Source organism: Quercus robur, chromosome 2 (genome assembly GCF_932294415.1).
Source record: "Quercus robur chromosome 2, dhQueRobu3.1, whole genome shotgun sequence".
In the NCBI taxonomy this organism is placed as follows: domain Eukaryota; kingdom Viridiplantae; phylum Streptophyta; class Magnoliopsida; order Fagales; family Fagaceae; genus Quercus; species Quercus robur.
The window spans coordinates 72,186,686-72,211,948 of NC_065535.1; the positions used below are offsets into that span (position 1 = coordinate 72,186,686).

Below are 25,263 nucleotides of genomic sequence, written 5' to 3' on the forward strand. Positions count from 1 at the left end.
GTCAATGATCAAATATGAATCCTTTATATATAGTTGAGACATTTACTTTGTTTTCTATTTAGTCTTTAAATAAAATTTTCCTTTAATTTGTAGTATTATGAAATAGAGAGATTTTAATCTCGATTGGCATATATCTTTAACTCAAATCAAGCAAACCTTAAAAGGAAGTGATCATCCATGTGTATTGAAAATTGATCAGGTGGGTTAGGACCCGATGCAAGGTCTCCACAAGCCCTAAATAAAGAGAATTACTTATTGGAAGTTGGTCTCTATTTTTTATTTAATGAGTGTTTTCTCTATAAATATTTAACAAGAACATGTTGGATGATTATCATTCTCTCTCCTTCTCCATCTTTCTCATGCAAAAGATTACTTCTTTAGTTTCCATCTTGCATCTTAGTTTTCGAACTATAGAAAAGTACAGTGTTTTGGTATATCTGTGGTGATTGATTCATATAGGGAGTGTAAAACAACCCATATCCATCCGCTTCTACTTTCATATTCAAATTTGTTTAAATAAGGTATGTTAATGTACTTTTCATAAATTTCATTTTGTGGTATTAAAGCCAAAATTAAGTTTTGTTTTCCTCCATAGAAGTATGTAAGAAAATAAATCCTTGATATGTTTTTTTTAAAGTAGTTTTATACATGGAAATACTGTTATTTTTGGATTTCTAGCTGTTGGCGTCAATGAGTTTGTGATGGTCCACGATTATCTAAAAGAACCCTCTCATGATGAGGATTCGAACAAAGTCAAATCTTGCATGATTTGATTAAGTATATTGTGAGATGTTGCATTTGTATTTTGGGTTAAAAATGATTGCCAAAATTTTAGTCTTAGAAATCACTTGTTAATTATATTTGATTCTACTCACAACCCAAACGTGTATAATTCCACGAGATGTTACAATGGTCTAAGATTGGTGGGGTGAAAAGACTAGAAAATGAGGTTTATGTGGGCTGTAAAGTGGTCTCCACAATTCTCTAATTTTTTACCCAAAAAAAACCTAACCAAGATTGTAGATGACCTTTTAAGAACCATGCCTACCCTCATTTAAGAGGGTACTGTGATTCACCAAAGAGTATCATGGCCACATGGCTAGCCCGTCTAGGGTTGTGGATTTTTGAAAATTTTAGTATAAAATTTTTGTTATTTTCAAAAACTAATTAATTTTCACAAAATTAATTAATTTTACATTAAATTTTAAGAAAAGAAGGGTGAGGGTGCATGGAACCTACTAAAATTAATATTGTTGCATGTACAATTAATCTTTTCTGCTTTTTTTTTTTTTTTTTTTTTTTTTTTAGAGTAATGGAGGTGTCATAAATTGCCGGCATTGGTTTGATTTTTTTTTCTTTGACGGAAAACTTGCGCAAAATTCATTCAACAAAATTGATTTTTGGAAACATAAATCAAAGAAAATTGGAATTTTCTAGCAATGCTCAATAAGTAAGACAGAGCGAAGTTCACTTCTTAGTCGATTAGATTTTTTTTTGTATAAACACATAAAATGATATATTATTAACATGTTTCATGTTTTGAATAAGATGTTTTTACTCACATGATTTTTATTTAAATAACATGAAGAGTAAACATATTTTATTTTACATGAATGTGAAATTAATCTCTGTAAATTCCTGATGAAATTGTGTGTTTTTTTTTTTTTTTTTTTTTTTAATGTTGATAAGTGACGTATGTTAGTATAGGGTGTAAAATGAGTTGAGATGTTCTATTTCCTCGTTATATTTCGTGCACATAGGTGCATGAATTATAAATGCTACTTAGGAGATGATTCTTAGCCTAAGATTGTTTTGTGAGATTTTCAAACTTGAAGTTTAAATGTGAATTTGTATTGCCATCTAATTTGGCTAGCTATAGCAATAAAATGGAATAGGTGAATCCATTCAATTTGAATGGTGTTAAGAAGCGTCACAATCAATCAATTATTCAATTAACACTATTATTACTATTTTCATGTTTATTCTAATAAGTATTATTGTTTACTAAAAAAAAAAATCAATCATCAATTTATCTATATTATTATAAAAATTGGATTTTCAAATTGGATGATGCACATAGCGATGATACATGTCCGTTTTTCCAAACCTACCATGATGACACGTCATCTCTTTTTAAAACTAAAAAACTCACAAAGAGACTTTATTAAAAATTATCATTCATTCACTATTAAATTCTTTTATTTTCTTTCTCAAAAAAAATTCTTTTATTTTCTTCTAAATTCTATATATATATATATATATATATCAAAATTTATCCCATTTGCATTTCATCAAAATTTTACATATAATTCTTATGTAATGAATTTTAAAAAAATTTACATGGTCAATATGTTATTCTAATTAATTTTATTTAAATATAAATTAGAAAATTCTTACATAATATTACTTAAATATCCACTTACCTCCTTTAAATTGTCCATAATACTTTTTTCTCCTTCTCTTTTTCCCTAAGTTTAAAGATTTTATTCTTCTCAATTAAAAAAAAAAAAGTTTTAACGGTTTTACAAAGTGGGTTTTTTTTTTTTTCCCTCTTAAATGATTGTTGCACCACTCAATTATTAATGTATTATTAAGAGACCTGTCATTTTACTTTTTCTTTTTCTTTTTCTTTTTTTGATACAAGATAAAATTTCTACTCTAACTTAATATAAGTGTATATGTGTGTGAAGCTCCCTCCTAGAGACTTGAACCCCGACCTTTGTCTTTCACACCCCACACCCCACATCTCACAATCACTTATACTTGTAGAGTGACTATCGCACCAAGGGTATGCGGTGGTAACCTATCATTTTACTTAAAGTAACTTGAAATGTATGTTGTTATTTATTTATGTTGAGTAGCCTAAAAAACAAGTTCTAAAATGTGCTGAATATGTGTAATTAATGTAGTTTTTAAATTTTTTTTTTAAAGAATATTAAGTATTTTAGCCTAATATAAGTGTATGTGTGTGAAGTTCCCTTTTGAAAACTTGAACCCCGACCTTTGCCCCTCATATCCCACACCCCACAAGCACTTATACTTGTGGAGTGACTATCGCACCAAGGGTATGCAGTGGTAACCTATCATTTTACTTAAAGTAACTTGAAATGTATGTTGTTATTTATTTATGTTGAGTAGCCTAAAAAACAAGTTCTAAAATGTGCTAAATATGTGTAATTAATGTATTTTTAAATTTTTTTTTTAAAGAATATTAAGTATTTTAACATACATACATAGAGAAAGATAAGAAGGTCTTAAAAAAAATGACAATAGTGTATATTCAAAAGGGCTTATGTGTAATGTAGTAGAGTAATTGAATTATGAGTACTTGGAAATATGTCCATGAATCCAAACATATGGTGTTGATTATTAAGGTAACATAATTTGAATTTAATATTGTTATTAGTGATTAATGTATTTATGTCTCTAAAAACAATGTATTTATACAAAAAGGCTGCCATTAATTTTCATAACGGATCCTTGATTTTTCAATTACTAATTTAATGCACATTCATAATTATATTTTGTTTCCTACTTTTCATTACAAAAAAAAAAAAAAAAAAAAAAAAAAGATGGATGGGTTGCCAAAAACAAGTAGAGGAAATTTTTTTTTTTTCCTCTCTCTTCATTCCACCATAAAATTTTGATTTTGAAATCTTTATATTTATATTTAAATTAATCTTTATATTCATTTAGTTTTTTTTTTTTTTAATTAGTTACGATGATCGCTGGGATTGTCACAAACAAATTCAACTGTTTCAACATTGCTAATTTATTTCTAGATCAAGCTATTTTAATACCTAACTGTTTATAGATTTCAATTTTAAAAATCTGTTGTTTGCTCTTTTCTTTTTCCCTTTGTTTTACATTTTTTGTACTTTTTAAATTTATGCAATAAGGAGGACGAGAAGAATATGGAGACAATGCCATAGCTATAATTGGTTTAGCTCTTTCAAATCTTTGTAATTTTCTTTGTTGCTTATTAAGTTTTTATTGTTCTCGAATTGTTGCAATATTATATTTGATTTTTTTTTTATTCTTAGGGTTTAGATTAAATTCATATTGATGAATTTTTTTTCAAGGATCCGTCTTTCATTTATAAATTTCAAAATGATTTTTGTAGTTTGATTTTGATCCAGGGAGATTTATACATTGGCATTTGTGGTCATGACATGAATGAAATGGTGTTGAGTTTGGACTACTGGTTAAAGTAAAACTCATCCATGTTCTTCCTTTTTCTTATTCATTTTCTGTCTTTTTGTGCCCATGAGAGCCTAGGGTTATGTTTTGCTATATGTGACGTGATTCTTCTTGACCCATTTGCCTTTCGGCTTGTTTCTTGGGGCAAAATTCTCTTAAACCTGTTTACCGAAACTTAAGAAACTTTAGGTCCTAAAATTAAGGTTGTTTTGTCATGTAGAAAATCTTTGTCAGAAGAGGACAAGAGTACGTCTGAGGAGGATAAATCTTTGTCAAAAGAGATAGTGTTAGTAAATAGAGAAGTTAGTTTTGGTCATAATGGTTTAAGAGGGTGGTCCAAGAATAAATGCATCCTCGGCTAGCCAAAGCTGAGGTTTGAATATGTGGGTCGCCGTCCTGGGGGATGTTCCAGGGAGTTCTATTGGCATGGATGAGCATTGTAGAAACAAAGTACAGAGGGGAGTCCCAAAATATTTGAGGACAAAGCTACTACCACCGCATTAATTGCTTTGCAACTAACTCTCTGGCCGCATTAATGTGGAGGTGATGCCTGAATAGTAGAGGCCAGCCTTACAGCTACTACAGAAGACTTATGGGAGGTGCTGATGGGACAAATATCAACACCAGCCATCTTGCATGCACGTGGAAGGCGAAGACAAAAGGAAAAGTGAATATAAAAGGGAAACGATGCAAGGAAAAGGAGGGATTGGAGAAATCAAAGAAGAAACATTATAGCAATCTAGAATCAAACTTGTAACCATACTTAAGAACATTATATAAGAATTAGTCTCCTCGGACATTGTTGAGGACGTTCTTCCTTCAATTTAAACTTGTATATTTTCACTCCTTTGTCATCGAGCCTACCTAACTTGTTGTTTGGTTAACTAAAACCTAGTTTTTCTAACCCATTCTCTACAAATTCATTGTTTTGGGCTTTTTGGGCCTAAGTCCATTCATTCCTTGCACTAGGATTTCAAATCTGGTCTTTACAATTGGTGTCGTCTGTGGGAAATTACTGGTGTGATAGTGAGTTTGACATCCAACTATGGTAGGTTCTGGTTCAAACCAATCAAAATCCATGGTGTCTTAACGTCAAGATCACTTTCATGAACTCGAGCGAAGAAGAGACCGGGAGGAGAGTGTACGTACTACCCATACTAGTAAGAGCCATTCTCGAGGTGGTAGCCATCTCACCCAAGAGAAAAATACCAAAGCCATGCAGAAGGAAATTGATCACCTAAAGAGAAGCTTGTGCCATGAACGGCAAAAGCAAGCTCCATCCAATTCTGACTTCTCTTCCAATACTGAAGAGGATGGCAGCTATAGGCGCAGATCAAGGACTCCTCTTAGTGAGTCTTTCTCATATGATGAAGACTATCATCATGAACGCAGAAATAGAAATTTGTTCTCGGTAGGCCTAGGAAATGACGCTATGAGTAAAGCACTCAACCAAATTTCCAAGTCACCTTTCATGCGTTGGATTGAAGGAGGGAGACTTCCTCAGCGGTTCATTTAGCTCACATTCACTATGTACAATGGTAGAATAGGCCTTATGGAGCATGTCAGCCACTTCAATCAAAGAATGGCTATACACTCCAAGAACGAGGCCTTGATGTGCAAAGTATTCCCATCCAGTTTGGGGCCTGTGACGATGAGGTGGTTTGATGGCCTGAGGGTAGGTTCCATTAATTCCTTCAAGGAACTCACTCAGCCATTTGGATCCCACTTTATTACATGCAGCAGGGTTCCTTGTCCTTTAGCTTCCATATTGTCTTTGTCCATGAGAGAAGGAGAAACCCTAAAAACATATTTGGACAGATATTAGGAGATGTTTAACGAGATCGATGGGGATTTTGACGATGTAGCCATCAGCACATTCAAGCTCAGCCTACTTGCCGAGCATGGCTTAAGGAAATCTTTGACTGGGAAGCCTGTTACCAGTGTACACTAGCTCATGGATCGAATTGACAAGTATAAAAGGGTTGAAGAGGACCAGCAGCAAGGTAAGGGAAAGCGAAATGTTATCTCTTAGGAGAAGAGGGATTTTAGATCGGACCATTACAACAATAACAAAGCTCGGAAGGATTTTTCTGGGGAGTCTGAGCCTACAGCTCCTCAAGCAGTTAATATTGTGTTCAGAGAACCGGTACATCAGGTTTTGGAGAAGATAAAAAATGAGCAATACTTCAAGTGGTCAAATAGAACAAGTGGAGACCCTTTGAGGCGCAACCAAGACCTTCACTACCAATACCACCAAGAGAGGGGACATACCATCGAGGACTGTAGAACACTATGGAACCATCTGGAGCAATTGGTCAAGGAAGGGAAGTTGCAACAATTTCTATACCAGCCCAATGAATAAGGGGACCAATCAAGGTCAGGGGCTTGGGGGAATACTCCTTCAAGGCCCTTACTAGGTACCATCAATGTCATTTTTGCTACGCTTGGTATAACTGGTTCTCACCCTTCTAGGGTAATGTCTGTAGCTAGGCAACCGCCCGAGGACCTTTACTCCGAGTCGAGGAGAGCTAGGATAGAGGTCTGACCACTATTGAGTTTCTCGGACGAAGAAAAGATTGGAACCATCCAACCACATAATGATGCTTTGGTGGTTACCCTCAGAATATGGGGGTATGACATTAAGAGAGTAATGGTAGACCAGGGCAGTTGTGTAGAAGTCATGTACCCTGACTTGTACAAGAGGCTGAACTTAAAGCCTAAAGATTTGACTATGATTCACCTTTAGTAAGTTTCGATGGGAAAGTTGTTATTCCAAAAGGCCAAATTAGGATGCCCGTTCAAGCTGCCTTAGAGGTGGTGGAAGTAGACTTCATTGTGGTAGACGCATACTCACCCTATACAGCCATTGTGGCCAGACCATGGCTTCATACCCTAGAAGCTATTTCTTCAACTTTGTATCAGAAAGTGAAGTATCCATCAGGAGACCAGATTGAAGAGCTAATAGGGGATAAATCAATGGCTAAACAATACCTTGTGTCTGCAATTGCATCAGCTAGTAGTTGAGGCCTCGGCTTTTGTTGAGGGTGGCTTATAGCAGTCAAAGTCTCTGGTATTAACCGTGAAGGGGCCAGCTAAGGATGCCAAATGTGAAGATTTAGAGAAATTTAATGTAAGTAGTGATCCAAAGAAGTTTTTTCAAGTTGGAGCTCAGCTACCACCTCAAGAGAAAGAGGAGTTGGTGGCATTCCTTAAGAGGAACATTGACGTATTCGCTTGGAATGCTTACAAAGCTCCAGGGGTGGATCCAAACTTCATCTATCATCACTTGAACGTCAACCCGTCCGTCGTCCCCAGAAAGCAATCACCTCGATACTCATCTAAGGATCATTCTGATGCCGTCAAAGACGAGGTGATGAAGCTTAAGTGGGCCGGGGCTATTAAAGAGGTGTTTTACCCTGAATGACTGGCTAATACAGTGGTGGTAAAGAAGAAGAGTGGGAAGTGGTGTGTATGTGTAGATTTTACGGATTTGAACAAAGCCTGCCCAAAAGACCCCTTCCTCATGCCTCGGATTGATCAGCTGGTGGATGCAATGGTAGGCCATCCTCAAATGAGCTTTTTGAATGCCTTTTAAGGGTACCATTAGATACCTTTATCCTTGGACGATCAAGAGATGACAGCTTTTCTCACCCCTATTGGGAATTACCATTACAAGGTGATGCCTTTTGGTTTAAAGAATGCAGGGGCTACCTACCAGAGGATGATAGCCAGGATGTTTGAGCCACAATTAGGGAAAAACATTGAGGTCTATATAGATGACATGGTGGTCAAGAGCAAATTGGAATCGGAGCACATCACTGACCTCAGGAATATTTTTGATATCTTGAGGAGGCACAAGCTGCGACTTAATGCTTCCAAATGTTTCTTTGGTGTCGAATCAGGGAAGTTCTTGGGCTACATGGTCACACACTGCGAAATTGAAGTCACCCCTGACCAAATCAAGGCAATCAACAACCTGCAACCACCTCGAAATCCCAAAGAGGTCCAGAGACTAACTAGGATGATTGATACTCTAAATCGATTCATCTCTTGGTCAACAGACAGGTGTAGGCCTTTCTTTCAGTTGTTAAACAAATGGAAGGGATTTGAATGGACCAAGAAGTGTGCCTTGGCTTTCCAACAGTTGAAAGAGTACCTTTCTCGGCCACCCATTATGTCCAGGCCCGAGGTGGACGAGGTTCTATTTGCTTATATTGCAGTGGCCTCCCACGCAGTAAGTTTGGTGCTGATCCGGGTTGACAGTGGTGTGCAAAGGGCAGTCTATTACATGAGCAAGTCACTACATGAAGCCGAGGTCTGATACTTACCACTTGAGAAAGCCATTTTGGTAGTGGTGCATGGTACGTGTAAACTCCCCCATTATTTCCAATCACACACGGTTGTTGTCTTGACACAGCTCCCACTCAAATCTCTACTTCAGAGCGTTGACTATACGAGGAGAATTGCAAAATGGGGCATGATCCTAAAGGCCTTTGATATCAAATATATGCCTCACACCTCTGTCAAGGGTCAGGTCCTCGCCGACTTGGTGGCTGAGTTTGCCGAGACCTCATCAGAAGATAGATTAGAGCAAAATATGGATGGAAAATTGGTTGGTGTAATCTCCTTGCAAGAGCCTTTGTCCTAGAAGGTCTACATTGATGGTGCAGCTAATCACAGAGGATCTGGGGTGGGATTAGTTTTGGTATCTTCGAAGAAGATCATAATTGAGAAATCCTTAAGACTGGGATTCTTGGCCACAAACAATGAGGCCGAGTACGAAACTCTGTTGGTAGGGATGACCATGGTTCAAAAAATGGGTGGAAAAGTAGTGGAGATTTTCTCTGACTCAAGGTTGGTTGTAGGCCAAGTCTAGGGAGAGCTAGAAGCAAGAGATCTTAGAATGCAAGAATATTTGAGCCAGGTTAGACACTTGCAGTCTAAATTTGAGTCTTTTATTTTATCACAAGTTCTTAGAAGTAGAAATGCACATGCGGACTCTCTCACCACACTAGCAACCTCTTTAACATAGAGCTTACCTCGGGTAATCCTTGTGGAGGACTTGTGCAAACCATCTGAAGTGGAAAGGAATGTGGTTTATGTTCACCAAATAAAGGTTGGGCCTAACTGGATGGACCCTATTATGCTATTCCTTAAAGAAGATGTCCTGCCTGAGAAAAAGTTCAAGGCCGACAAGATGTGGAGAAAAGCCCCTCGATTTTGGCTATCCGAGGACCACAAGTTGTATAAAAGATCCTTCTCTAGCCTATACCTGCTATGGGTACACCCTGAAGTAGTTGAGCTACTCCTAGAAGAATTACATGAAGGGATTTATGGAAGCCAGACGAGAGGCAAATATTTATCTCATAGGGCCCTCACACAAGGTTATTGATGGCTAAATATGCAAAAAGAAGCACAGGAATATGCGAAGAAGTGCGACCAATGCCAATGATTTGCACCAAACATTCATCAACCTGGTGGAGTCCTCAATCCAGTGTTCAGCCCTTGGCCTTTCGCTAAATGAGGCTTGGACATTGTAGGTCCTTTCCCCAAGGTAGCAGGAAATAAGAGATATTTATTGGTTAGCATGGATTATTTCACCAAGTGGGTTGAAACTGAACCATTAGCAAATATCAGGGACATAGATGCAAAAAGATTTGTTTGGAAAAAATTGTCACCCGGTTTGGAATCCCACATACACTCATCTCAAATAATGAACTTCAATTCGATAGTAAAGCCTTTAAAAGATACTGTTGCGATTTGGGAATAAAGAACAGGTATTCCACTACGGCCTATCCATAAGGAAATGGACAGGCTGAGGCTGCCAATAAGGTCATAGTGAGTGGACTTAAAAAGAGGTTGGACGACGCAAAGGGGAAATGGGTGGAAGAGCTGCCACACATCCTTTGGACCTACCGGACTACTCCTCGCAAATCCACTAGGGAGACGCCCTTCTCGATTTCTTATGGGACAGAGATTGTTATTCATCTAGAGATTGGATTCCCCACACTGAGAACGAATTCTTTCACTCCAAGCAACAACGATAGGCTTTTGGAGAAGAGTTTAGGCTTAATTAAAGAACGAAGAGAGAATGCCATGGTCCAATTGGCCTACTATCAACGCAAGCTCAAGTAGGGGTATGATGCCAAAGTAAAGCTAAGGCCATTGATAGTCGGAGACTTGGTCTTAAGAAAGGTTTTAGGCACTACAAAGAACCCAGCATGGGGAAAATTGGGACCCAACTAGGAAGGGCCATATCGTATCACATCGGTGGCCGGAATAGGGGCATTTTATCTTAAGGATTTAGAAGAAAATGCTGTACCATGCCCCTACAATGTAAATAACCTAAGAATGTACTATTATTAATAAAAGCTTTCTTCCCCACATTTGGGTCTACTATATTGTATGTCATGCGTTCTACTATAAATCTTAGTATTAAACAAAACCTTGGTCATGCCTGACTCTTCAAACCACATACCTTGGGAAAATTAATACGCATTGACATCTAACTAAGTATCAAATAGAACCTTGGTCATTCTTGGCTCCTCGGACCACATATCTTGGGTAAATTAATATCTTTTAATCACTATTCTAAGTATTAAACAAAACATTGGTCATCCCTGGCTTTTCGGACCACATACCTTAGGAAAATTAATACTCCTTGACATCTAACTAAGTATCAAACAGAACTTTGGCTATGCCTGACTCCTCGGACCATATACCTTGGGTAAATTGATATCTTGTAATTACTGTTCTAAGTATTAAACAAAACCTTGGTCATGCCTGGCTCTTCGGACCACATACCTTGGGAAAATTAATACTCCTTGACATCTATCTAAGTATCAAATAGAACCTTGGTCATGCCTGGCTCCTCGGACCACATACCTTGGATAAATTGATATCTTCTAATCATTGTTCTAAGTATTAAATAAAACCTTAGTCATGCCTAGCTCCTCGGACCACATACCTTGGGAAAATTAATACTCCTTAACATCTAACTGAGTATCAAACAGAACCTTGGTCATGCCTGACTTCTCGGACCACATACCTTAGGTAAATTGATATCCTTTAATCATTTTTCTAAGTATTAAACGGAACCTTGATCATGTCTGGCTCCTCGGAACGCATACCTTGGGAAAATTAATACTCCTTGACTTCTAACTAAGTATCAAACAGAACTTTAGCCGTGCCTGACTCCTTGGATCACATACTTTAGATAAATGAGTGTCCTTTAATCACCAATACTTCCTATCATTTTTAACAAATGTCCAGACAAAACCTTAATTCATCCCACATACTTAAGGTAAGACAAGCATTTCTTATGGATTACTTAAATGTCAAGGGTGATCATCTACTCTAAACAACAAAGATCTTCGTAGTGGTAACAAACTCAGGTGGATGCTCATGAGCGTCACTTAAAGCATTTACAGGCTTACTTGTATTTGTTCAAGAGTTTATTATCCTTAGTGTCCTTTAAACTTACCAATAAGTAAGGAGCAGAGCAAATTTAAACCTGTATGCAAGTTATATTACTATGTATGTTCTTGAAGTTGAAATTATGCCTTGCCGAGATGGTGGTCTTAGTAAATTTCACTTGTTTTTGCTGCTGATCATATGAAATGGGATAAATTTTCTATTACTTAAGTAGATTAGTGAGAGAAGTTTTACCTCATTACTACTTTCGTTAAGTGTTAGATAGAAAGAAATCATATCAGCTTCAATATGTGAATCACAAGGAGAAAGAAAATGCCCATAACATTCATTAATAAAAGCCTTAAAATAAGGCAGACCAAATACAAAGAGGCAGGTTGATTACAAATTGTAAAAAAATAAAATAAAAGGGCAACCTATTGTTTCATTTTTATTACAAGTTTTTCTTTTGGATTCTTGGGAGGTTAGGTATCTACTACCGTGGTGGACACTTGGGTTTTGTCTTTGAGATCCTCTTTTGAGGGTATGGAGAGAGTTGCCAATACCAGCTCCATGTTTTGAGAAGTTTCTTTTTCCTTAGAGAGATCCTTTGGGGCGATTAGGAGTAGGTCAGCACCTTGGACTACTTCTTTGTTGACATCCCCTGTTTTTGTAGTGTCCTCGGCCTGCTCTGCCACCTTTGAAGAAGTGTTGGCTGCAGGAGGAGCTTTGGGTGGGTTGCCTTGGATTTCACCTGCCTCCAAGGACGTCGGGTCGGCCTTAGAATCCAAAGAGCTTGAAAGGCGTATAACTGGGAAGACGCCTCAACCCCGGCTTGGTTGAGGGCTTCATCCCATTCCAAAGCGCAGTAAGTCCTACATACACTAGGGACTTTGGCCCTAAGCGCGTCCTCGGTCTCAGCCACCCCAACATCGTATTCATGCTGCTCTACTTCTTCTTTGGCTTTTTCTGCCTCCTCCTTGGCCTTCTCAGCTAGAGCCCTGGCCTTCTTGACCTCCTCCAATCTCTTCTTCAGTGTAACAATTTGAGTTTTGGAGGTGGCCAGCAGATCCTCAGCATTACAGAGCAGCAGCCTTTGGCTCTCAGCTTGCTTCTCGGTATTCTCAAGAGCAACTGCTGCATACTTTCTCTCCTTTTCCTCCTCCTGCAGCCTCTTCTTAAGCTCTTGGATGCTCCTCTTGACCACGTTAAAGGCCTCCACGGCGGCATTACGCCTCCCTTTCGCCTCCTTCATCTGTCGATGGCAGTAGTTGGTCATCTCCTCTGCTCGGAAAGAGGCTTGAACAGCCTGCTGAGGAAAGAAAGAAAGATTAGAAAAAAAAAATGAGGAAAATGATTAGAGAAAGAAGAAAAGAGAGAAGAAAAAAGGGCTAAATAGGGGTCATACCATGGCAAGGTATCTTTTGAGGCTGAGGAAAACCTCATGCCTCCTCATGGACCACAGCTCAGCCATGTCCCGAGGGAGCAGTAGAGCCTGTTCCACTGCGTTGGCCACATAGCCAGCCTTTCCTCCTTGGAAATCCCTAATAGAGACATCAGCTAGCAGAGGGGCCCTATCTAGCATTGGCGCGGGAAGCTAGGCTGAAGGCTTGACTTGAATGTCAATCGCTTCTCCTTTCAGCACCCTTCTGCCCCACCTTGGCCTGCTTAGCCACCCTCTGGGCCTCATCCTCCTGAGAGGGGTGGATTTTGCTTGTATCCATTACCTATTTGCCTTTGAGCTCCCTCTTCCTCTTCAGGTTAGCAAGTCCATACAGAAGGGGCAAGATAGGAGGGGGAGTGGGAGGCTTAGTTTAGGCTGCCTTCCCAAGTGCGTCCCTCCCCGGTTAGGACTTTATCAAATCCAACAGACTGGATTTTGGTTTGCGTTGAATCCCCATCTCATCAAGTATTGGTGAGAATGGTGGGTCGAGATCAGGAATTGAAATTTCTGGGGACAAAGCTTGGTTGAAAACTTCAAACTCGTCCTCAGAATTAGGTACTTCAACCACTTTTTCTTCTTCTATGTTGGTGGGGTGAGAAGAGGTGGCTACTCCAGTTGATTGTTGTAGTGGCAAGGTTACCTTTGGTATACCCTCCAAAATGGGCTCTGTGGAGAACGTGTCTACAAGTATGGGCTTTGTGATGAGCATGCCTCCTGGAACAAGAACACCTTCAAGGAGGAGAAAGCCAGGGACAACTACACTTATTCGATGAAGGCGGGGGTCGTTAGCCTTTATAAAGCACTTAGGCACCTGAAAGTTGAATGAGATCAGCTTGTATCCTAGGATTAGGTGAGCCGCTCGTAATTGACCGTCCGTGTTCACAAACACCTTGGCCCTAAGGATTTTGTCTAGGCTATCCTTGTTGACCAGATTTAAGTTCAGCTCGGCATCGTGTTTATCTGCAAAATCATCAAAGAAACAAAGAGCTGTTAGAATCAAGAATTGAACGGATAAAAGAGAACAAGTTAATTAAAATAATCTTCCCAAGCCTAAGACCCCACCTGGTTACCCCTCTCTCGTCAGGTAGGGAAGGCCATCATGCCACTCTCCTGACATGATCAAAAAATATTTGTTCAACCCCTTGTTGGATTCGGGGAGACATTGGATGAGCCTAACCTCAGGATACCTTGATTTCAAGTAGTACCCCTGCCCCTTTGGATGGTGAAGGTTATAGACCCAGTTGACATCGTGGTGGGTCAGACCTAAACCCATCTTTTCATTAAGGGTATCTATGGAGCCTAAGATCCTAAACATATTAGGGGTACACTGAGTGGGAGCCTAAGATCCTAAACTCCACCCATAGGGATTTTCATCCCTCCCTCTATGAAGGCAATCATCGGAATCACTACCTCTCCCTCTTGCCTATCTTCATGCCACTATCCCTCCTTACAATATCCAATACCTACCCCTAGAAGGATCCTATACAGAGCTCTAAAGCTCACCATCCCCTCCTCAGAGTCTATCAGGCTTTTGAATCTACCCATTTTTAGAGAAGTTCAGTAGAATTAAAAGATTGAGAAAAGAGAGTGGAATTGAGGAGAAGGAAATTATAGAGAAAAGAAAAATATATGGAAAAACGAAAGATAAAAGTTTGTGAAGACTTACAGAAAGAATGAGGATATCCTCGAACTGGCCTTTTGTATTTGTGAAGGCACAAGAGAGTTAAGAGAATTGACAGGTTCAGTATATGTGCGCTAAAACGAAATGAATGCTAAGATGGGATGAATGATTGATTTAAGGAGTATTTATACCAAGGAGAGAAAGTTGTGAGCGGGAAAATTCCTGTTTGATTCCCAGTGAAGTCCTCAACCGTTGGATTCGCATCATGCCGTAGATAGTGGGGGACAAGGAGCCGTAAGAATTTAATGAGGATGCGTCTTGAATGCCGTAGCACTAGGAGCGTGCCTCAGGCAGTTAAAAAGGCATCTTCATAAGCAAATATAGTAACATCGAAATCCTCCTTTCTTCCCGAGGAGCTAGAAAGAAGAATTTCGAGGGGCTATTGTAGGGATGTTGGGCCCAGGAGTTCATTATCTATTTATCTATTGGGCCCGTGGCCCAAGCCGAGGAGGAGAGTATGTCCGAGAAGGATATATCTTTGTCAAAAGAGATAGTGTTAGTAAATAGAGAAGTTAGTTTTGATCATAATGGTTTAAGAGGGTGGGCCAAGGATAAATACATCCTCGGCTAGCCAAAGCCAAGGTCCGAATATGTGGGTCGCCATCCTGGGGGATGTTCCAGGGAGTTCTGCTGACATGGATGAGCATTGTAGAAACAAAGTACAGAGGGGAGTCCCAAAATATCTAAAGAGAAAGCTGCTACCACCGCATTAATTGCTCTACAGCTAACTCTCTAGCCATATTAATGTAGAGGTGATGCCTGAACAGTAGAGGCCAGCCTTACAGCTACTACAGAAGACTTATGGGAGGTATTGATGGGACAAATATCAACACCAGCCACCTGGCATGCACGTGGAAGGCAAATATGAAAGGAAAAGAGAATATAAAAGGGAAGCGATGCAAGGAAAAGGAGGGATCGCAGAAATCAAGAAAGAAACACTGTAGCAATCTAGAACTAGACTCGTAACCATACTTAAGAACATTATATAAGAATCAGTCTCCTCGGACATTGCTGAGGACATTCTTCCTTCAATTTAAACTTGTATATTTTCACTCCTTTGTCATCAAGCCTACCTAACTTGTTGTTTGGTTAACTAAAACTCAGTTTTTCTAACCCATTATCTACAAATTCATTATTTTGGACTTTTTAGGCCTAAGTCTATTAATACCTTAGGCTAGGATTTCAAATCGGGTCCTTACATTAACATCCAAGATGAATGTGTAAAGTTAATTGGCTAATATATTTAATATTATCAAAAAAATTAGAAGATCAAAATAATTTAAAAAATGGTAATGTGGCCGATGATTTGGTCTAACTCGGACCATTTGGTCCAATTTCATAAAAAATGGTCTTATTTGGTCTATTTGGTCCACTTTTGTCCAATTCAATCTACTTTGGTTCATTACATTAGATTCATTTCGATTCACTTACCTAGAAATGGGAAAAGACGGGTTTGAATTGAGAGTAATTATCTAAAAATTTGAATTTATTAAAAAATATATATGACAAAAAGTAATATTATTATTTTTAATTGTTTAATTTAATGATTTGTGGTATAATATTTCTTTATATTCTTCCCCCCCCCCCCCCCCAAAGTTGATATTAGTGTTTTTATTTTTTTTATGAATTACACAATTTTAGTATTTTCAAATGATATAATTTGAATTTGAAGAATAATTTTTATATTTTAGATAAAAATTAGGAGATTGTTGTAATTATAGTTCTCTTAAAATTTTAAATCACTCACCTGAGGATATGAAAGCTTTTTTCTATTGACGTATGAAGCTCATCTTGTAATGATCATATATATTATCATACATGCACTCAAAATTATTAATATGACAAAACAAAACCACATGAAACAAGCTATTTATGTTAATGGCTCTGTTGTGTGGTTAGAAGAAATATCAAACTTTTTACTATATATATATATATATATATATATATATATATATATATATATACACACACACATCAACAACAACAAATGGTACCATGAACAACAACAAATTGTAACTATCCCAATGATCGCATGGATCTACGACTAATACTTAATGATTATGAAAATATGTTAATTACCCAACATCAGTGGTCATAAGTTATACTATTTAAATAAGGATTTACAATATAAGTGTGGTCTTTACCCTAACTATGCAATAAAATTGTAAAGTTACTACTACCATGATATGTACACATTGAAAGATCATAAAAAGAATGACAACACTAAAATCATAGGATCTGAACTAATCAAAATCAAGTAGAAAAATTGAATACACATCCAAATATCCAAAGAAGATTTGTAGGCACCATATGAACACTTCTCTTATATATATATATATATATATATATATATATATATATATATATATATATTTGTCCACCAGTAACAACCATTAACAACCTACCACTTAAGATTTATTGTGAAAGTTTTGTAAAAAAGTTGTGAACATAGCATTTCTTTATATATAAAGTCCTAAAACTCTTTCATAGAATAAAAATAAAAAATTCCTAAAATCTCTAATTCTAACACGTAATCCACATCCTAAGAACCTAATTATTAATAGGAACCTAGGTGTTAAAGCTAAAGAAAAAGGGATCCAATTAATAGGTCCATTTAGGGAATTTCTTAATGAACTATTTTAGGAAAGTTTTGATATTATTTTTTATAAGAAATAAAAAGAATAATGCTAGAGATACAAACTATTTAACAAAAAATTTTACAAACTACTGATGTGGTGAGTGATTATTAATAAATAAAAAAGTGATATTAATTGTGAATCTAGATGAAAATCAATAACAAGTTGGTCACGTCAAAATTTAGTAAAAATGTTGTACAAAATTTTGTATCTGTAGCATTACTTGGAAATAAAATTTTGTAAGTGATATAGGCATTTGAAAAGAAGAAAAAAAAAATCGAAACTACTAATATAATTTAATTCATTGGTCAATTGGAATTTTTTTCTATAAGTGATTTTTTAAAAAAGAATTTAGCTTTTTTTTATATTTAAAAAAAATTATAAACTATCAATATCACAATTTAAGGAACCCTATCTGTAATATAAAATTATAATATTGGTATAATAAAATAAATTTTAAAGTGTAGAATAATATAATATGATTTATCAAAGATACTATAGTAGTTTAACTTAACAATATAATCACTCAATAGCCTCAACCTTTACAAGAAAAGATAGATTTACTTAAAATCGACTAATAATAGAATTTTTCACATCAGTCATATATAAAGCATAATATGAAATAAAATAAAATAACTTTATCTTTTTTTTTTCTTTTTTGTATATGACTCATGAGAATAATTTTAGGGGTATAAGAGAGGGTCAAAAAAAAAAAAAAAAAAAAGCTGGTAATTGGTTAGCAATAAATGCTTTTCAATTGGCAAAGTATATATGTGTGGTTTGATACTGAGTCACTATTTTGAAAGAATGGGGGAGAAGAGGGGATAGAAAAGTGTGTGTTGGGGGGGGGGGGGGGGGGGGGGGGTGAGGGGTTCAATAAGGCCTTCGGAGAGGAGGGTAGACAATTCTTGTTTGGCTAAAGCTAAATGCTCTGGGTTCATTCCTCTATGGCTTGCTTTTGTGGGATTTACATCTTCATTCTTTTTGAAAGGGAGGTGTATGAAAAAAATCTGGATTCTTCCATAAGGGATTTGGATTTTTAAGGAGGAATTTAGAATGGCTATTTGCACAACAATCATTGATGATCTTGGTTCTCAAAGAGCCATAGGGGTCAACTGTAAATAAGTGAGGAACCTGAGTCCAAGTAAGAAGGTGTTGTTTGTGCAAAAGTCCTTTTGAAGACCATCTAGGACTAGGTATTTGATGAAAGACGTCAAAACTTATAAGGAGGTCTTTACCAGGTTTAAGTTTGAAAATTATCATTTGAGTCCGATAACTTTACCCAAAAATCATTTTGGTCCTTTAAGTTTGTTATTTTAAGTAATTATTGGATAAAGCTTATACCTGATTAAATTGACCAACTTCAAATTTAAAGGACTAAAATGATTTTTAGGTTGCTCTGGACACTTTTCCAAAAGAAAAATTAAATGAAAATAAATTATGGGTTAAATAGTATTTTATATATTGTTGGGGGGGGGGGGGGGGGGGGGTGCCTTATGTAAAGTGAAGCCTGATATTTCGGGATCATCACCAGCTCACCAATCACCACAGTAGTCTTATCCATCTCCAAATGACTTTTTAAGGCGTGAAGCCCACTGGGACCAACATGGATGCCAGTTTACTATTTAGATTTTTTTTTATTTTATTTTTTTATTTTTTATTTTTTTTACTACTGTGAAGATAGAAAGTTTACTATTTAGATTTTGAATGTGCTAAGAACATGTAAAGTTTTTGTGTAGGGGTGTTGGATGATATTGATAGCGTCATGGGCCGTTTTGATCATAATATGATGACAGTCTTGCGTAAATTATGAGCAGCTTCTGAATTTGCTGCTTCCTGAAGGATGATTTAGTTGAATAATATCAGCGTTTGTTGTTATACTTTTAAAATTGAAGTAGGACAGGTTTGAGATTGTAGGACAAAGCTGTACGTAAAGAGAATTAATGATATGTGACCTTGGGGTTGGACATCCGACTTAAGTTTATGGGTCTCAAATGGGCCCAAAACCCATTTACTCATTATAAATGGGTTTGAATTGGGCATTTAACTCATTTAATCAATTAATTATAATTCAAACCCAACCCAACTCAACCCATTTATTATAGATAAAAACCAACCCACTCGATTACCCAATAATCAATGAATATATATAACAAAAATACCACAAAAACCTCTAAATGACCAAAATACCCTTAAATCTAGAAAATTACCAATGAATACTTATGTTAATTGAGTTAATACTCATTTGACCAAATTAATAATTTGGTGAATTTGGTCTTATTTTAATGGGTGAGTTTGGTTGGGCAAATGAGTTTGGATTGATTTTACCACCCCTAATTAAGATCAAGTAATAGACATGGCCTGAGCTAGAATAGAAAGGTCCAAAGTACAAAGCTTATTAGTTATTACTTCAAGCTGCACAACTAATTAGATGCTCCACTGTAAATTCTACTCAAGGTTGCATTAGAAGTAAGAGTTTCTTTTTTATTTTCCTTTATAAACTATGATTGCTGTTGATGCCTGTTAATCATAAATCAATTGACTATCATAAATGATTAACCTAATAGGTCGACTTAGTTTTGTTAAAATAAAACAAAGGGGTCTAAACTGTACTCTCAAGTGCATTGAGGTTTATTCTCAAAAAAAGAAGAAAGTGCATTGAAGTTCTTTTCCAAAAAAAAAAGTGCATTGAGGTCCACTCTAAGATGCATTCATGGAGCAGATCCAAGGTGCATGAATGGAGCAGATCTAGACTGCTGGGATGAACATCATTCTCTGAATAGTGATAATTGGATTCCTAGAATATAAATGGTCCCCTCTCAAGCATCTGGAGTTGTACATATCTCTAAACGAACTTTTCTTTTAACCAAAAAAGAGTGGACCTCAACATTTAATTTTGGTCATTTGAGGTATACTAGAAGGCTCGTGGAGCAATATGCCACATAAAAATTGTGGCAAAAATTTTTTTTTTAGATGGTCCTAGATTTTCTAAAAATAATGAATCTTCTAGACTTTATTTGTTACGGTACTATGAGATGAGGCCAAGCCCTTAGTTTTTTTGGTTTGGTTTGGGTCTAGTATTAATTACTTTATTCCCCACATGGGTATTACACGTTTAGTATTCCTCTAGATACCATAAGGGCATGACACGTCTTAAAATGATCATAAGTTGGTCCTTACTTGGGAGCTGTACCCAATTTTTTTTACTCATTGTATTATAACTTATAACGTCTAGTATTAATTCCTTTATTCACCACATGGGTATGACAAGCCTAGCATTCCTTTAGACACCACAAATGTATGACACGGCTTAAAATGTTCATAAATTGGCCCTATACATGGGAGTCGTACCCAGTTTGTTTTTACTCACAATACATGTGTTATAGCGGCAGAATTTATAAACTCTACCACAAAAGGTTAGATAGACCTTACTAAACACATTGTATTACAATGGTAATGTTTCCAATGATGAAACCGGAGCACGAAACCCTAATGCTTTAGGATTTTGGTCATAGAATGTGGTTAAGCCCGAAGGTAATGAAAAATATATGGGGTCAATAAAAGTCAAGAAATTATTGTTTGAAAATATGAATTTGAAAAGAAAACCTACTTGAAATGCCTCCAAAGTTCATACGTATACCAATATTCCATTGATCCTCCATTTACATAGGTTCATAAATGCTTACGCGTTCAAATCTCTCTTTCTATCACATTATTGAAAACGATAATGAAAAAAACACTTTTTCAGGTATTTCATGGTGCAAATCTCATAATCTATTTTGATGAAAACTGGGACCATACAAAGAATGCAGAAGGCATATTTGGAGAAACGTTCGAATGAAAGGTACTCGCAATGTAAAGGAGAGGAGGAAAAAAAACACAGGTAAAATTATTCTAGTTGATTTGTCAGTGGGTCCAAATCTTTTGGATCATAAAAAATGTTTTGTATTAGGACAATAGAATTTAGTCTTGTGGGGGCCATCTCTATGTGAGACTAGAAAAGAATTACCCTAAAAATATTCAGTTGACATTGTTCATCAATTTGGAATCCATTCTGTCTCAAAAAAAAAAGGAATCCATTCTCTTCATCCATCTAGTACTATGAATAGCTTCCTCAACGTACTTTCTTCTTCTTCTTCTAAGGTCCTCCTATTACTCTCTCTCTTTAAAAAAAAAATTCAGAACTGTTTTTCAACTGTCATGGACAACAGAAATGATCAGTCGTCATCAGAGACAAGGTTCTCTCTCTCTCTCTCTCTCTCTCCACACACACTAGATCCATTTTCAATAACATAATGTAAAAATGTTAATAACTCAATTAATAGGTCTCTTTGTAGTTTGAGGAGAATTCCGTTTCGGTATTTGATTCTTGTTAGTTGTCTGAACTCGTAAACCATTTGTTGCTTGTTGTACATGATAATTGCCCTATAAAATCAGAGGTGGAGCCATTTATCTTTGGGGGGCCGAAGAAAATATAAATAATTAAAAAATTTCTCCTGATATACTATGTACTATATCCATACTACATAGAATGGTGTTAATAAACATAATTCAATGTACAACAAAAGTTTAATACTGTTTTATAACTCAATAGTTTTTTACTTGCTCATGCTCTAGTTTTTCAAATTAAATTACTACTTTTTTAGAATATAAATTACAATTTATTAATTGAGTATAATAATCTATGTAGGGAATTAAACACGAAATTCCCAAACCTATGAGAAACAAAATAGAGAAAACACACGCAAAAAAAAAATAATCACACGTACAAGACAGTATTTACATGATTCGGTAATTTGCTTACGTCTACGGAGTTGTAGGGATTTCACTATTATCAGTAAAAAAAATACAAAGTGCGACAGTAAAGTTTTTTTCTCTCTCAAAAAACTACATAAAGTAATCCTAATCACCAAAACAACGGTTTCTATATCCTACGTACAGGATTCACAATGAGCTACAAAATGGGCCAAAACTTTTTCCCGGGGGCCTATTGGCCCAATCCTCCGCTCAATAGACTAAGCCTTAGAAAGTCTCCCATTAAAAAATCACGCAATAGTATTTCTATATCCTCCACTCCAGTTAAGAATGCAATAGTATTTTATTTCTTTGGGCTAAGCTTTTAAATTTTAATTCGTACTCTCACTACAAAAAAACAAGGCTATCCCAGCGTTTTCAAAACCGCTGGGATAGCCCCAGAAAGCGCTGGGATAGGGTCAAAATTCCTATCCCGGTGTTTTTTTTCCCAGCGCTTCAAACCGCCGCGTAGTGAATGTGGGTATAGGGTCGACGGACCTGTCCCGGCGCTTTTCAAAAGCGTTGGGAAAGGCATATGCCCTATACCAGCGCTTTTGAAGCGCTGGTATAGGCCTTTTAAATCATATTGATTCAAGACCTATACCAGCGCTTTTGAAAGCGCTGGAATAGGTACTACCTATGCCAGCGCTTTCAAAAGCGCTGGTATAGGTCTTGAATCAATATGATTTAAAAGGTCTATACCAGCGCTTTTGAAAGCGCTGGCATAGACTATACCTATTCCAGCGCTCACAAAAGCGCTAGTATAAGTCGTGAATCAATATAATTTAAAAGGACCTATGCCAGCACTTTCAAAAGCGCTGGTATAGGTCCTTTTTTAAAAAAAAAAAATTTTAGCACCTGTAATGTACCTAAAATACATATTTTTCAATACTTATTTTATAACACCTGTAATGTACCTAAAATACATATTTTTCAATACTTATTTTATAACACCTGTAATGAATCATAATTCATATTTTCCAATAGCAAATACAATACCACATTAAACCAACAAATTAAATATATCTACTTATAATTATTTACAATAGCAAATACAATACTTATTAATGATGAAAAATCTTCAAATGTTGAAAAATCTGAACTTAATCATGGGTAATAATCAAGAATATCTTCAAATGTTGGCTATAATGAAGAGCCATAATTTTGTTCAAACTCAGACCACATATCCTTGGATTTCATTTTTTGGAGCAAATATATATCCATGTCCTCACTTTCTAACTCATCCAACTCAATCTTCCCCTCATCAAACCCACCTCTTCAAACCCACCTCTAGCCCTCAATCTCTCATCAAGGGCATTAAGTAATTGTCCTTGTACCATAAATTGCCATGCCCATTCTTCCAAAGGAGCCATACATATACTTATCGATGATGAAAAATCTGAACTTAATCATGGGTAATAATCAAGAATGCCTTGAATTTGACTCCATAGCTTATGTTGAAAAAGCTTTAAGATGCTAGACCACTCCAATCACCTAGGAACCTAGTGTTCACGAAACTAAAAAATATAAGTCTAAGTCAAGTTAGATCCATACTTGGTCTGCCTAGGGCTAATCACTGAACACACCAATGCATGAGTATTACTCAAGTAGTAATAGATAAAAAGTAAACTTAGATGATCACATAAAAGGTAGAATTATTAAGGAAATTCCAGCAAGAATGACTAAGTTCATTATCAATAATTATAGCACAATAGGAACAACACAATCAACACTCCCAAAACAAAATACACTATCTTATATCTTCGTGCAAATAACCCGCTTGCTCCAAATCAACAACCTACCATAGTAGAATATTTGAATTTACTAAGAGGAGATAAAATAAATTCACACATAGTTGAACAATAATATCACAATATTCACAAGACAATCAACACTCCCAATAATGAAAAGTAAACCACCTTATATCACCGTGCAAACCACCCACTTGCTCCGAATCAACAACTCACCACAACAAAAAATTTGACATATAATTATATACTAATAGGGTATTTTGAAGTAGATTTTACTCTCCCTTGAGCAATTCATTGGTTTGCTCCCAGAAAGAGGAACTCAAACTTACAATGAGCTGCTAATCTTACAAAATCTAAGTCTAAATTATAGACTACTAAGATCACTTAAAAGACGTAAATTAGGTGACTTCACGTCCAAAATCATGTAAAAAGAGAAGAAACTACTAAACTAAGTACATTGAGAGAACAAACTATAAACTAAAATAGAGAGAGGTGTACAAAGATATACAAACCAGAAGATAAGCTCCAATATTTTCCTAGTTTGCATTTGTTCCACAGTAAACATGAGCTATTTAATAATTTAATCATACGTAGTCAGAGAATGAGAGGTTAACTTACTAGTTGCTACCTTGCTTTGCTCCGCAGGGGATGCTAAAGATATTGCAGTAGCCACCAAATGTTTAATCTAGCAATTTAACAAATCCAACAGTCAGAATTGAGTTGTTTTTTATTTTAATAAAAAATACAATGAAAAAGTAAAATAAAATTATCAACTAAATTGAGTGGAAAGATTAATGCATAGAAGCATTGTTAAAGACACTTGCTTGATTCGTGTTTGAAATATTGATAAATTAGACGTGCCATAACAGACTTGTAGTTCTAGTTGTAGTTGTAGCTCTCTCTCTCTTTCTCTCTTGGGATATATATTGATAGATGATGTATCTAAAATCTTGCACTCTCTTACACTATGCAAATATTTTTAGTATAAAAAAATTAAAAAAAAAAAAAAGATTGCAAGAAGTCAAGAGCAAAACTCACTCATCAATTCAAAAGGAATAAAACTGGTAGAAATTATTTAATTGTCAAATTGCAAAGGCATGTTACATATTAAATAATAGTATTTATACATTATTGTCATTCAGGTCAATTTAGATTGTTATTTGGAACTAGCTGTTTGCAAATGTTAGCTATATTTTTAGTACTAGTATACTTGGTCAATGCTACATTAAGCACTCAAAAAATAAAATTCAATGAGTTGGGTCCACTTCAGACGAAATGGTTGGCTAAGAAACCAGACATGAATTGACATAGATGAATGAAAGCCTTCAGCTTGACATAAATGCCCTG

The 25,263-nt window shown here is 36.1% G+C and overlaps 1 protein-coding gene across 1 annotated transcript; it reads left to right on the plus strand.

Moving 5' to 3' along the window:
- The first annotated feature begins 6,028 nt into the window (after window positions 1–6,028).
- On the plus strand, window positions 6,029–6,562 carry LOC126702799 (uncharacterized). Its single transcript, XM_050401660.1, has 2 exons — window positions 6,029–6,142; window positions 6,233–6,562. Exons 1-2 carry the CDS (start codon window positions 6,029–6,031, stop codon window positions 6,560–6,562), a joined length of 444 nt encoding a protein of 147 aa, XP_050257617.1.
- Window positions 6,563–25,263: the final 18,701 nt, after the last annotated feature.

Coding starts and splice junctions, on each gene's coding strand:
- LOC126702799 (XM_050401660.1), top strand. CDS start 6,029: ATGTTTAACGAGATCGATGGGGATTTTGACGATGTAGCCATCAGCACA. Junction 6,143..6,232: donor CTGGGAAGCCTGTTACCAGT/GTACACTAGCTC, acceptor GTTATCTCTTAG/GAGAAGAGGGATTTTAGATC.